We start from the raw sequence: 15,000 nt of genomic DNA on the forward strand, positions 1-15,000 counted from the left end.
TTTTCAGTTTTAATATTTAAATATCTGCTATAACTCGTGCTACTAAAATATTTATTATTAGTCCTCCGAAGAACTGGTTACACACACGCTTTCAAGGATTTAGCAACCGGAAAAGTAGGTGTGGCGTCATGATTTTTCTTCCTAATTCCGACACACACTTAACCCATTAAAAAAAAACAGTAACAAACATGAGTTGTACTCGTTAACCCATAACCGAAAACACTGCCCAAAAAAAATACATCATAATACAAGTAGACGTTCACCAAAAGAAAGTGAAAAGTGAGTTGTTATTTATCGTAATGAAAATACAACACAGTATTCCCTTACTTTGGTGGTCCCCACCTTGTATTGTTAGGTATAGATAGTTCGAAGATGACGTCACTCAGGCCTTTGTTATTGTTTCTGCCATCCGCGCTTGTGAGCTGTTCTCACTAAACCGTATTAACCTGACTATTAAGGTTCATGGTTACACAGAGTTTGTGTGTTGGCCCGTTATACTTCCGGATGGCAATGTTGTGAACTCCTTGGCTAAGCGCATTCTATCTATAGATAGTATGCGCTTGGCTAAGAAGCTCATAACATTGCCATCCGGAAGTTTAACGGACCAACACACAAAACTGTGTGTATTCATGAACGTTCATAGTCGGGTTAATACAGTTCAGTGAGCATTACTCAAAAACGCGGATGGCAAAGAAAACAATAACAAAGACCTGAGTGACGTCATCTGCATACTATCTATCGGAAAAAGCAAAGGCTACCTTTTGACCCAAAGCAGAATCTCATTTATTGCTTTTTATGGTGACAATGTAAGTCTGCAGTAATGGAGAATATGTGACCCGTCGCCTCAATGCGGTTTTATGTCAGGGAAATAAGATGCTGAAACTGGAAATTATAGCCGAGAATAATATGAGGTTGTGTTATTGATTAGAATAAGGAAGTTTCCAATAGAAAAAAAAATCCAACAAAAAAAAACAACAAACAAACCAAAACAACAACAAACTGAATTTTTTTTATTTATCCTATATTTACTTTTCGACATCTGTTACACCCCGACATTATACCGGCTTGAAGGTGGTAGGTCACATATATAATTTGATGAATTATTCAGCCTCGCTGTATAAGAATCAGAACATCAAATCAATCTTTCAGACATTTAATTGTTTTTTTTTTTTTTGTTTTTTTTTTTTACATTACAGAGAAGTTTAAATGGCTTGTTCAGGCCAACCATAAGATGTGGCAGTGACTGAGCTGCGTTGCAGACGAGACAAGAAACCGGAAAGTACCCAAACCAGGCCAAGATGTCTTTCAGAGCAAGCATAACATCTCTCTTGCTCTGGATGATCTACATGGCCCAGACATCACATAGCGCCCATTTCATTTATACTCCTGAAGGCAAACGTAGTCCTTGCATTATGCTCGATGCCAAATTCACTCTTAAAATCAACGCTGTTCGGAACAAACATATTGTGACCACAGACATAATCCACTCGGATAATCAGACAATCAACTTAAGCGGAAGTTGTGATGAATCGAGAGCAGTGTTGAACCTGGGATTTAGAGGAGGTGTTATGTGGTCGTTTATCTTTAGAAATACAAAAAATATTGTCAGTCTGAGCCGACTTATTGAATTTACGCCAAATAAAATATTCGCAAAGTATGTCACAAACATTCCAGATCCTGTGACATTTGATGACCCAGCCACTACAGTCTTATCTCGTTCAAACGAATCCTATGAATGCGTATCGATGCAGTCCACAGATTACTTTCCTATCAAGTCTGTGCCAGGAGATACAACGTTCACTATTCATGCCGAAATCAGCCACTTTAGAGCTCAAGCATTTGAATTGAAGCACGATAAATACAGCCCATTAGTTATCTGTTATAATGATGGCAACAAGACTACTACAACAACCACTACAACAAAGGCGTCTACAATCACACCTCCCTTAGTACCAAGCTATGTTTTCCACGCTAGAAATCCTGCAGATTCAGTACTTTGTATTGCTATGACAGGTAGGCTATCCATTGATATTCGCTACAGGTTACATACAACCGATGACGTCAAAATGGGAAACGTTACATTTACAGTTCCTAGAGACGCAAAGTCATACGGGAATTGCTCTTTGAGCGGTGAAACACAAAACCTTATCCTTGAATTTTTCAAACCCTCTTGGACATTGGAACTGGTTTTCCATAAAAATTTTGGAACGTTAGGCCAAACTCAAAGAAGACTCGGCTACGACATTAAAAGTATTAATCTAGTTTACGTGATCAACCCTGAGATGTTTCCAAACTCCATTCTTCCTAATGACACCAAAGTTCGACAACAATCCACACAAGAAGAATGGTACTATCCCCATAAACTCGTAGATAAAGGGTTCTACTCTTGTATCTCCAAGGTTGATTGGAAGATCAACAAAAATGCCAATCTGACAACATCCGAATTTAAATTCAAGGCCTTCAACAATGATGCAGTTTGGTATTTTGAAGGAAATCCGACCACATGTGGAGCTGATAAAAAAATCCCCATAAAAGTCAATCCTATTATCGGTGTAATTATCATCATCGCCTTCCTCGTAATCATCGGCATTATCTTCGTGGTTATCATGCTCTGTAAAAAGCGAAAGCGCAGAAGACATTACAAACCTATCAAAGGTCGAAAGATATATTGATTTGTAAATCGTCAATGAGCTCACGGGTTTAATCGTATGTGCTAAATTTTGAAGCAGGAAGCATTTCAATAGATAACATGCACTTGGCTGTGAAGCTCACAACATTGCCATCCGGAAGTATAACGGACCAACACACAAAACAATGTGTAACCTTGATCGTTTATAATCTGGTTAATACAGTTTTGTGAGAATTACTCATAAACGTGGATGGCAAAAAACAAGAACAAAGACCCGAGTGATGTCAACGTCATTCTATCTATAAACAATCATTGTCAAATTGCAGTCTCTATCTGTTACTGAAACGACGCAAAACAAAGGAAACGCAATTGCCATGACGCGAAATGCTTGAAAGCTTATAGAATGTAGGCGTTGATATGACCTGAAAGTGTCATAAGTAATGTAAAGCGTATTTTATTAAACTGACTATCCATATCCCTAGTGAGGACCATCGGTATCGCAAAGAGCCCTGAAAAATTCCCGAGCAGTGACGAAGGCAAACTCCATTCTTCGTTTCAATGTATTGTTGTAATTGGGCAATATGTATGTATGTATGTATGTATGTATGTATGTATGTATGTATGTATGTATGTATGTATATATGTATGTATGTATGTATGTATGTATGTATGTATGTATGTATGTATGTATGTATGTATGTATGTATGTATGTATGTATGTATGTATGTATGTATGTATGGATGGATGCATGCATGCATGCATGCATGATGATGTATGTATGTATGTATGTATGTATGTATGTATGGATGTATGTATGTATGTATGTATGTATGTATGTATGTATGTATGTATGTATGTATGTATGTATGTATGTATGTATGTATGTATGTATGGATGGATGGATGTATGTATATATGCATGTATCAATGAGAACTTGAAGAGTGAACGAAGCTTTTTCTTTTTGGTTCCAATGCACCATGTAATTTACTTTTTTATTTAACTCCCACATGCATATTATATTTATGAGAAGTCTGAATTATTTGTGAATGTAATGGAGACTAGTGTGTGATGGTTCGGGAGTTTCTCGTCTGAAATGGCGCAACTATAATATCCGTGTTTGTTTATCTAACTCTTAAGCCCTTTTAATCTTAAAGGGGTATAAGGGCTAAAATAATATGATTTTAGAAGATAGCGTAAGAGCTATCAACATACAATGATGTACATGATAAACAATTTCGTAAGAATTGATCCAGTGACCATTTCGATTTTGTATCTGTAAAGATTGGTGTTTTAAATCTCAATTGTTTATCCTAATTTTTAAATTTTTGAAATTATTCATCCTGAAAGAAAAAACAGATTAGTAATTTTTGCAATAAAATTACCCTCAGATTATCTACATGACGGCATCAGATTGGTTACGTGTTTCAAAAATGTTACCAAAAATTCAAGTTTTCGGTTTTTACCGACGTGTACTTATTAGCAGGCCTGATAGACCAATTTGTTATGGTCTCATTATATTAATAGAAAAAAAATTCATACTAACACAATATATTGGCCATTACAACAGGCTCTGAATTGCGTCCGGTTATTAGACCTGCAAAGACGTGCACGTTGGATTTTACTCTAAAATTATTAGTAAAATTTAAACACGCTAAATTCAATTTAACATCAAAAGGCGTGCAGTTAATTTTTCTACCACCGTTTTGCTGATCATATTTCTTGTCTCGATAAGAATTATGTTTCATGAAAAAAAGGATATAATATCAGTTAAGATTTAATCCATTAACTGCGAAGTCCCATGTTTGAGAGGTTTATCCAAGATGAGGGTAATTTTAATCGAATAATAAGGACCAGTTTTCTGGCCAAATGTTTAAAACCTTGCTTCTCCAGAGCACGGCAGTTACCTGTTCAAGAGCAAGATCACAACATTATTTAAATTATGAGAGGATTCTGGAATTGGCAGAGGCAGGAAAAATTATGAAGCGGTGAAGAGGAAAAAGTGGCGTCGGATTGGGCATGTTTTGAAGAGAAGGTAAAAGAACTATTCTGCAGTGACATAGGGTTAGTTTTCAGATGGAAAACGAATAATACTCGAATTCGACTCGATTCTGAGTATTTGTATTCGATCGAGGGCTGAGAAAGTTGTTGAATGTGGCATCCATTTTTTGGTGTTTCGGCTGAAGAATTTCGATGGTCTTATCCCAAAAACAAATGGTGCAGAATTGTGGAAAATGAGAGGAAGGACACTTATGACAGATGGGCCAGGACCGAAGCCAAGGATCGGACGAAAAGGAAGGGATATGTCCGGGCTTTATGTGCCTCCTGGCGCTGAGAGATTTAATGGGTAAGGTCTAACCAGCTACTCAAACCCTCAGACTTTAAGGTAGAGTTGTGAGACCAAGACCTTATCTTCAGTCTACGACGCCACACATAACACTTTCTCTCCTAAATTACCACACATTTAGCAGAATTTTTATAATCTAGAAATAAAATTCCAGTTTTCACCATGTTTTTCGTGACATGATATCTGAATGATGTTGTGGGTCCAAAATTGGTAGTCTTAAATTTTATTGTGATCGAATGCTCTCCAAAGGAAAAGCGATCTCTGTGAAATTCCTTTCTTTAACTATTGCCTGTCATGGCAGTTTTTTGCATCGCTTGCGGCCGCAAAAAATGGCAAAAAATCGTTGATTTGCATTGCGGCCGCAAAATTTTGCAATTTTTGCAAATTTTTGCAAATTTTCGAGATTTTTCCAAAAAAAGAAAAAAAAAAAAAAAGAAATATTTAAAAAATATAATGGGTACCAGTGATGATTATCTTCCGCAGAATTCTGGGATTTTAGTTTTTTTTTCATAAATGTTCCGTTGTTTTTGTCATGTCAAACATTTCTGCTAAGTGGTAGTTCAGGGGGAAAAACAATCTTATGCCTTCTATCATTTTTGACACTTCTGCTCAGTTGCATGAATTTTGGTGACACTCCTTTATTTATGACGTTAGTCTAGACACACTGGCGCCAAATGTCAAAAGTAGCACAAGACACATGGTGGCCATGAATGAGAAGATGATCGAAAGGGAAGGGGATGGAGAAAATGGGTGTAAATATTTGTGTATTTTTTATCTGTAGCATGATAGTAATTTGGCGATTTTATAAGTTTTATAAGCGTGTCTTTTTTTTCTTTCTTCCTTTTTAATTTTTGTTTTGTTTTTGTTTGATTGCTCTGAATTTGTTAATAGAATTCATTACAACTTGTGTCTAATTATAAAACAATTTAAAAAAAAATTAAAAATCAATTCATCAATTCTCTCTCTCTCTCTCTCTCTCTCTCTCTCTCTCTCTCTCTCTCTCTCTCTCTCTCTCTCTCTTTCTCTCTCTCTCTCAGCCACCCTTCTATCTTCATATTATGTTTATAGATATCATTTGGTAATAGACATATATAATAAGTTAAGCTGATCGATTTAAGAAATGATTGTTTAAAGACTAATTTAAATTTGCTTTGTTGATGGAATTGATTAAAGATTCTTATTTATAAGCTGCATCATCACAAGGTTGCAATAATACAGACAATAGCCGGGTTTGTTATGTAAAAACAAATACCTCCTGGTCTTTTGGCCAAAAGTTTATCATAATCTCTTGATATAGTGGGCGACATTATAGGCCTCCAAAATGTTTAATTGGAAATGACAATTCATTAATTTATATTTGCAAAAGGTCAGACTGTGTCTAATTTCAGAAGTGCTTTAGGACTAATAATATAATAATAACTATGAATAGATATGTTATATTTGCATTAGATTTGGGCTTGACTGACGGGCTGGTAGATTTTCCTCCTTTTTGACAAATTTTCATTATCATCACTGGGGGACCTGTGCTTGTGTTAGGATGAAACATTTAGAAAATCTCAAAATAAATACACTGATAGCGTGTTCTTCTTTTTTCTTTGGTACTTTAATTGTAATTCTAGAACTTTTTACTAGATCCCATTTTCTTCCATTTTGCTGGCGCTGATATGACCTTACATTTGTTGCAAGCGCCGTGAAACCCTTAAAAACAAACAAATACCTTTCTCTTTCATGAACTAATTATGGGTTTTTAGGAAAATTAATCGCAAATTTTTGCAAGATTTTTGCAAATCTTTTGCAAATTTTGCAGTTTTTAGCTTGCAAAATTTGGGATTTTTTTGTGTGCAAAAAACCGCCATGTCAGAATTATTGCGATCTGTTCATTTATAAAACAATTTTTTTAAAATAAAAAAAAGCCTAAAATTAGTAGTCATCTTTGTTTATACCAACCATCCCTTTTTAAAATCTCGCATACAAAAGTGACATGCTTACATTTTTTTTGATGCATTTATGATAAAGTATATTACATTTGTATCTTTGTGTGCATGTGTGTGTGTATGTGTGTGTGTGTGTGTGAGAGAGAGAGAGAGGGAGAGAGAGAGAGGAGAGAAGAGAGGGAGGAGAGAGAGAGGAGAGAGAGATGAGGATGTGCTGTGTGTGGACGGTGGAAGATGAACAAGATTGAATTCCTTCTGATACGAGTCTGATTTTTGTAAAGTGTTATCCTCACCATCATCATCATCATCATCATCATCATCATCATACTCATCATCATCATCATCATCATCATCATCATCATCATCATCATCATCATCGTCATCATCATTGTACTGTGGTATTTAAGGAGGAGATTTAATTTTTTAAAAACTTAAGAAACTTATAGACAGTATGCGCTTGGCTAAGAAGCTCACAACATTGCCATCCGGGAGTATAACGGACCAACACACAAAACTTTGCGTAACCTTAAACGTTTATAATCTGGTTAATGCAATTTAGTGAGAATTACTAAACGTGGATGGCAAAAAACAACAACAAAGACCCGAGTGACGTCAACTTCAATCTATCTATACAATAATCTCCACACCACACGAGCATTTTACATAGGTTGTCGTCTCCAGCATTCACAGAATCGCCCTATTCATTAGAATTAAATTATATAGAGGTCTGCAAATCGTATGATTTCCCCGTATAGCTGTCTACGGATATAACCTCCACAATACAATAAGTAATGAACAAATTCCAGTCCCACTTATAATTGACAATAAAATAAGTCAGCTTTATTCTGTTTGAAATAGCTTGAAATAGTACGTGTTTGCATTTTATAATGTTTTATATTTTTAATGGTTATGATTCATCATTGGGCACAAACAAAAGGATGAAACAGACAAAACCACAATATTTGTTGTTGTTGCTGTGATTCTTAACTTCGTAGCAGCCAAGGTCCTTAGCCGAACTGGCCGTCTCTCTGCTTCAGGTTGTAAGGGTGCCGTATGATGAACAGTTGTGAGGTTGGCCAGCTCTTAATATAACCAAACCAGGAAGGAATAGAAATTAGAAATCCCCTGTTAATGAATAATATCACACCACTGAATCAGGATAAAACACGTCTGTTCTTGACGATATTTTTTGTTGGAGAGGATGTCTTGTTGTAAGTGGCAGGTTTTTCTAAGGCTACGAGTCTTTGTTTGAAGATAGGGTCGTGGGACGGTAAAATGCCATATTGATAATTTCCCTTTGTAACAATCATCATCATCATCATCATCATCATCATCATCATCATCATCATCATCATCATCATCAAAAGATACCCAATTGCTTGACAACATAATGATTATATGTGCCTATCCGTTGTTGATGCCATAGATGTTATTGATAATCATAATATGTGATAATATGTGATAAAATCATGTGATTTCATCAGCATATGATTAGATAACGGCGGGACGTTGTAATATTTTTTTTTATCGTTTGCTTTATCTCTCTATGTCGTTCAATTTCAAAATAAATTTTATAAGCTGCTTTATATATCTAATGTTTGAAAGGGAGTTACTTTTCTTATTATTCATGTTAAGAGTAGCGTTTGAATGTAAGATGGATTTTAAAATATGAAAGGTCCAATGACCCTCGTACTTGATATTTGAAAGTATAATAACAGCGAAATTATGGGCTGGTTTTAACATTGTAGCAATGGGCATTATTTCATCCTTAATCTTGGAAAACGCTATCATTTCTTAATTTAAAAAAATATCTGTTAAATAATATTTTGAACCCGCTGGATTATCAGCATGGCTTATCCCTCCTGGACGTGGCCTCTGCAACTGCCAACCGAAACAGCCTTCTGTCCTGCGACATCCTTCCACATTCAGCCCCTGGCTTATTCATCCATTGGCTGATGTCTTGTGACAATCTTCTTCTTGGTCTCCCTCTCCCTCTTTAACCTTTCACAATACCATCCAGAAAAAAATTGTTCAAGGGTGTCATGTCTCTTGATACGTCCAAAAAAGGCATCTTGATAAGATATGGCTCCCTAATGCCCAGGGGCTCTTTCATATTTTTGTTAGTTTCCTTTGCTGTCCAGGGAATGCGGAGAAGTTTCCGGTTGCATTTCATTCGAATGCATTAATTTTATTCTCATTGATTTGTGTGATTGTCCATGATTCAAATCCATATAATGCTGTTGGAAATTATGCATGTTCTTAATATTTTCATTTTCAGTTAGATGCTTTCACTTTTCCATAATGTCATCATTTTTGTCAATTTTGTTTGGGAAGTGTTATCCTCTCTTGGATATCAGAGTTCGCTTTTCCATTTGTCTCTATTCTTGCCCCAACTTGCTTACTTACTTACTTAGGCCGCCCCTTGGGGCGCCCAACATGAGCCACAAGACTTTGCCATTCTATCCTGTCCTCCATAAGTGTACGCAGCTCCCGGGTGTTGTCCATTCATGTGTCATCTGGCAGACAGACAATGTATGTTTTATTCTGCCTGCCTCTGTTTCTGGTTCTTTCAAGTGGTTCCCATAGCACAAGACTGCTTGAAATCTCCTCCTTGTGTCTCCAGCAGTTTCAGTCTTCTCCGTGTTTTTTTTTAATTCAGAAAAGTGAGTGGAGCAGGCACTTATGTTGGTAACAACAAGAGATGAAGTGAGTAGAAAAGTGCCAGAAGACAATAGAGAATAACAATTTTTCGCGGCGGTGATGGGGGTTTGAACCCGCGACCTTATTGGTACGCATACGACAACTCCGCCTGGCCGGTGAGAGCGTGACTCTACCGTATGAGCTAACCATGATGCTTGCTTGATACATAGATTGACGATTTTGTCGTTGCTGTTATGTTTTATTTACCATCTTGGATGGGACTCCTGGCATACAACTTCAACTTTTCTAAATCTATGGATCAAACTTTTACTTTTGGTATTATAAAATAAGAAAAGTAGGAAACAGTGAGCATACAACTAGAACTGAATTTCTAAACCAAAATGATCTGAGCACCACGGATTAAACGAGTGACAGATAGATATTCTGTGGGCCTTCAGAACTTTAATGTAATCTTGTAATGTATTTATTCATATCGATCAATCAAAATATATGGAGAAAAAAATTTAGATGAAATTCACTTACATAAAATCGTCGAATCGAATATAATGTCAAATTATGTTAAACAGAAGACAATAGATGAAATGAAAGTCTACGGACGAACTGATTCTTCCGTTTGGACAGATAAAATCATGTTGACAAACGTATTTTCCGAGTGGACAGTGGACAGATAAAATGAAATGAATTCACCCATTTTGATTTATTCTCTAAATTAATTAAATCCACGAAGAAATATTTGCGGAGAAATAAAGACTATTATAAACATGCACTTATCTATTTTAATTATTTTACTACTGTATTGTGGAAATTAACATAGATCGAGACGAATCTTTTTGGCCACTAATGATCAAAATCCTGTAATAAAGTCTGTAGGTGCGCGCAAATGAATCTGGCAACAGGGCGGGCAAATGGCGATTCAAAACGTCCAATAAAAATCAGAGGAACGATATTATGCACTTGCAACTTTTCTACATAATAATTTGAGTCAACAGGTGCTAAAGTTACCTTTAATTAAGAAAACAGGTTTGCAAGTTTTCGTATCTCAACCTGTAGTTTTATGGTTATAGTTTTATCATTTTTTAATTTGCGATTAACTATGTACTCGCAACAAAATATTAACATGGTCTGTACAAAACAATTTTGACGCCCAACATTAGATATATCTTAGCTAAGATTTTCAAAATTTTCTCCGATGTCCTGATTTTGGAAATTCCCTGAAAAGTTGTATCAAAATATCACTTGTGACTTTTGATTGATTAGTTAGAATTGATTTATAGAACAGTAAAGTTTGCTGCCCCAAACGTAAACAAAGGTCGAGAAGCACATGGCAAACCACATGTTCCTGTCTTGACAGCTCACGTTCCAATGTAAATAATAGAAAGAAAATAACCTTTAAAATTTGGCTGTTAGGTGGCAAAAGAAACACATTATCATAAATACTCGATCATGCATCAAATAACGTCTAGATATGGATATTTTATGGAACAAAAGGTAAAATTTATCAAAAGTTACGTCTATCTATTTTTAGACCAGAGCAAATTATTGCGCTGGTATGAACAAAACGAGAATTATTCGGAGCCTGATTTTCAGAATAATCTAGTCTTATATTATTATTTCTGCAACTGTTAGATTTTATGTAAACATATTTTCAATACTGAAAGTGTATTGCCTACAACTCAAACTACAAAATTGGGAGACCTATATTGTGCGTAAATTATTCCGGTCCCTAACGGAAATCACTAGCAACTTGTTATTGTTTACGTTTGGGGCAGCAAACTTTACTGTTCTATAGGATGAATATGGAATTTAATGACGACATAAAATTATTTTGATGAGTATGATTTCAGATATTGAAGAAGTAGCAAATTACATGTATTTATTGTATGTGCACATAATATTGGTTTTGATGATAATATAATAAACAGTTTTGAAACAGTTAATATGTGAATTATATTGCATTATTAATAAATATGCTACCCAATTGAATGACAGCTCCTACCCCCCCCCCCCCCCCCCCACACACACACGCACAAAAAGAAAAAAAAACCACACACACAAATATAAAAAAAACAAGCAAAAATAAAAGCCCAACAAAAAACCCAGAAAACATAAAGAACACAAAAAGAATCAACAACTACAACGATGACGACAACGACAACAGCATAAGAAGCATCAACAACAACAGCAATAAAAACTACCACTGGTACTACTACTACTACTACTACTACTACTACTACTACTACTACTACTACTACTACTACTACTACTACTACTACTACTACTACTACTACTACTACTACTACTGCTACTACTACTATTACTACTACTACTACTACTACTACTACTACTACTACTACTACTACTACTACTACTATTACTACTACTACTACTGCTGCTGCTTCTACAACAACAACAACAACTACTGCTACTACTACTACTATTAATATTACTTACGACTACTACTACTACTACTACCACCACCACCACTACTACTACTACAGTAACTGCGACAAAAACAACAACAACAACAACTACTACTACTACTACTACTACTACTACTACTACTACTACTACTACTACTACTACTACTACTACTACTACTTCTTCTACTACAGTAACTGCAACAACAACAACAACAACAACAACAACAACAACAACAACTACTACTACTACTATTACTACTACTACTACTACTACTACTACTACTACTACTACTACTATTATTACTACTACTACTACTACTACTACTACTACTACTACTACTATTACTACTACTACTACTACTACTACTTACTACTACTACTACTACTACTACCATTACTACACTACTGATATACTACTACTACTACTACTACTACTACTACTACTACTACTACTACTACTACTACTACTACTACTACTACTACTACTACTACTGATGCTGCTGCAGCTACAACAACAACAACAACGCTACAACAACAATGACTTTATTCACATTCTTTCATCTTACTCGGGGTGTAAAAGGAGTACCTTGGCATTAATAACGCTGTCCGTCGGAAAAAAAAAAAAATATCGCCTAACGTGTGTCGTGTCTCGTCCTAAATGTTAAGTGTTGACATTATAGAAGGAACGCATTGGTGTCACTCAGTTCTTTGTTATTGCTTTAAGGCAGCCATTTTAGTGATTAGTTATCACTAAATTATGTCAATCAGACTATAAACGTTCAAGGTTACATACAGTTTCGTGTGCTAGTACGTTACATCCGGCTGGCAGATGTTGTGAGTAGTTACCTAAATGCCTCAATATGGCGATGGTTTAGATCCTTAAATTGACACTCTTAGCCAAAAATATAAACATTGGGCTAAGTTTATGTTTTGTCGAGGACAATACTACCGTGTTCTGGAAAAAAAAGTATTTAACATTTTGGCCAGCAAACTCATCCTTCAAATATCGATCGATTAGAATGACCCTCATCTATCCAAAAACTCTGAAACCCGGGACTTCACGAAACAAGCAAACAAAAAATAATCAACAATATATAGAACAAACACACCCAACCAAACAAAAACAAACGAAAAAACGAATGGATTACAAAAGTACTACACAATTTGAATGAACACATGGCATCGGGACAACTCACAAAAAAAGAAAAGAAAAAAGGAAAAAAAAAAACAACAAACAAACAAAAAAAACCCCTCAAAACAACAACAAAAAACTAAAAAAAAAACAACAAACAAACAAACAAACAAACAAACAAAAAAAAAAAACAAAAAAAAAAAACAAAAAAAAAAACCCTGAAAATATTTGCACAAGATATTCAAAAATTTGCACATTGCTTTTCAGAAATCATTAAAAAATATAAACCCAACACAATTTTGTTTTCTGGCTCACAATTAGACAATGTGGCAGGCAAGACAAAATTTGTTATCTTATGACCTTTGTCAGACCAGCATCTGATAACAAGTTTAATTAAATCTTTAATAATCCGTACTCGCAACAAAATATTAACATGGTCTGTACAAAACAATTTTGACGCCCAACATTAGATATATCTTAGCTAAGATTTTCAAAATTTTCTCCGATGTCGTGATTTTGGAAATTCCCTGAAAAGTTGTATCAAAATATCACTTGTGACTTTTGATTGATTAGTTAGAATTGATTTATAGGATGAATATGGAATTTAATGACGACATAAAATTATTTTGATGAGTATGATTTCAGATATTGAAGAAGTAGCAAATTACATGTATTTATTGTATGTGCACATAATATTGATTTTGATGACAATATAATAAACAGTTTTGAAACAGTTAATATGTGAATTATATGCTACCCAATTGAATGACAGCTCCTACCCCCCCCCCCCCCCCACACACACGCACAAAAAGAAAAAAAAACACACACACAAATATAAATAAAACAAGCAAAAATAGAAGCCCAACAAAAAACCCAGAAAACATAAAGAACACAAAAAGAATCAACAACTACAACGATGACGACAACGACAACAGCATAAGAAGCATCAACAACAACAGAAATAAAAACTACCACTGGTACTACTACTATTACTACTACTACTACTACTACTACTACTACTACTACTACTACTACTACTACTGCTACTACTACTATTACTACTACTATTATACTATACTACTACTAGTACTACTACTACTACTACTACTACTACTATCTACTACTACTACTACTACTACTATTACTACTACTGCTACTGCTGCTGCTTCTACAACAACAACAACAACTACTGCTACTACTACTACTATTAATATTACTTACGACTACTACTACTACTACTACTACCACCACCACTACTACTACTACAGTAACTGCGACAAAAACAACAACAACTACTACCACTACTACTACTACTACTACTACTACTACTACTACTACTACTACTACTACTACTACTACTACTACTACTTCTACTACAGTAACTGCAACAACAACAACAACAACAACTACTACTACTACTACTTTTCTACTATACTATACTACTACTACTACTACTACTACTACTACTACTACTTATTACTACTACTACTATACTACTAGTACTACTACTACTACTACTACTACTACTACTACTACTACTACTACTACTACTACTACTACTACTACTACCACCATTACTACCACTACTGATATTACTGCTACTACTACTACTACTACTACTACTACTACTACTACTACTACTACTACTACTGATGCTGCTGCAGCTACAACAACAACAACAACAACAACGCTACAACAACAATGACTTTATTCACATTCTTTCATCTTACTCGGGGTGTAAAATGAGTACCTGGCCATTAATAACGCTGTCCGTCGGGAAAAAAAAATTATCGCCTAACGTGTGTCGTGTCTCGTCCTAAATGTTAAGTGTTGACATTATAGAAGGAACGCATTGGTGTCACTCAGTTCTTTGTTATTG

At 35.2% G+C, this 15,000-nt stretch overlaps 2 protein-coding genes across 2 annotated transcripts in view; both read left to right on the plus strand.

Moving 5' to 3' along the window:
- LOC144974850 (uncharacterized) overlaps positions 1-5,918 on the plus strand; it is an 18,290-nt gene extending 12,372 nt beyond the window's left edge. The window contains exons 2-3 of the mRNA XM_078918210.1: positions 1,197-3,990; positions 4,456-5,918. Of these exons, the coding sequence (XP_078774336.1) occupies positions 1,299-2,672 (1,374 nt within the window). The 5' untranslated portion in view covers positions 1,197-1,298 and the 3' untranslated portion in view covers positions 2,673-3,990; positions 4,456-5,918. The remainder of the gene's footprint in view (positions 1-1,196; positions 3,991-4,455) is intronic.
- Positions 5,919-14,801: 8,883 nt separating this feature from the next.
- LOC144974851 (uncharacterized) overlaps positions 14,802-15,000 on the plus strand; it is an 11,163-nt gene continuing 10,964 nt past the window's right edge. Inside the window, exon 1 of the mRNA XM_078918211.1 lies at positions 14,802-15,000. This exon is cut by the window's right edge and continues 852 nt beyond it. The gene's annotated coding sequence lies outside the window, so the exon portion shown is untranslated.

The sequence above is a fragment of the Berghia stephanieae genome, chromosome 6 (assembly GCF_034508935.2).
Source record: "Berghia stephanieae isolate SIO BIC M18660-M18661 chromosome 6, UCSD_Bste_1.3, whole genome shotgun sequence".
In the NCBI taxonomy this organism is placed as follows: domain Eukaryota; kingdom Metazoa; phylum Mollusca; class Gastropoda; order Nudibranchia; family Aeolidiidae; genus Berghia; species Berghia stephanieae.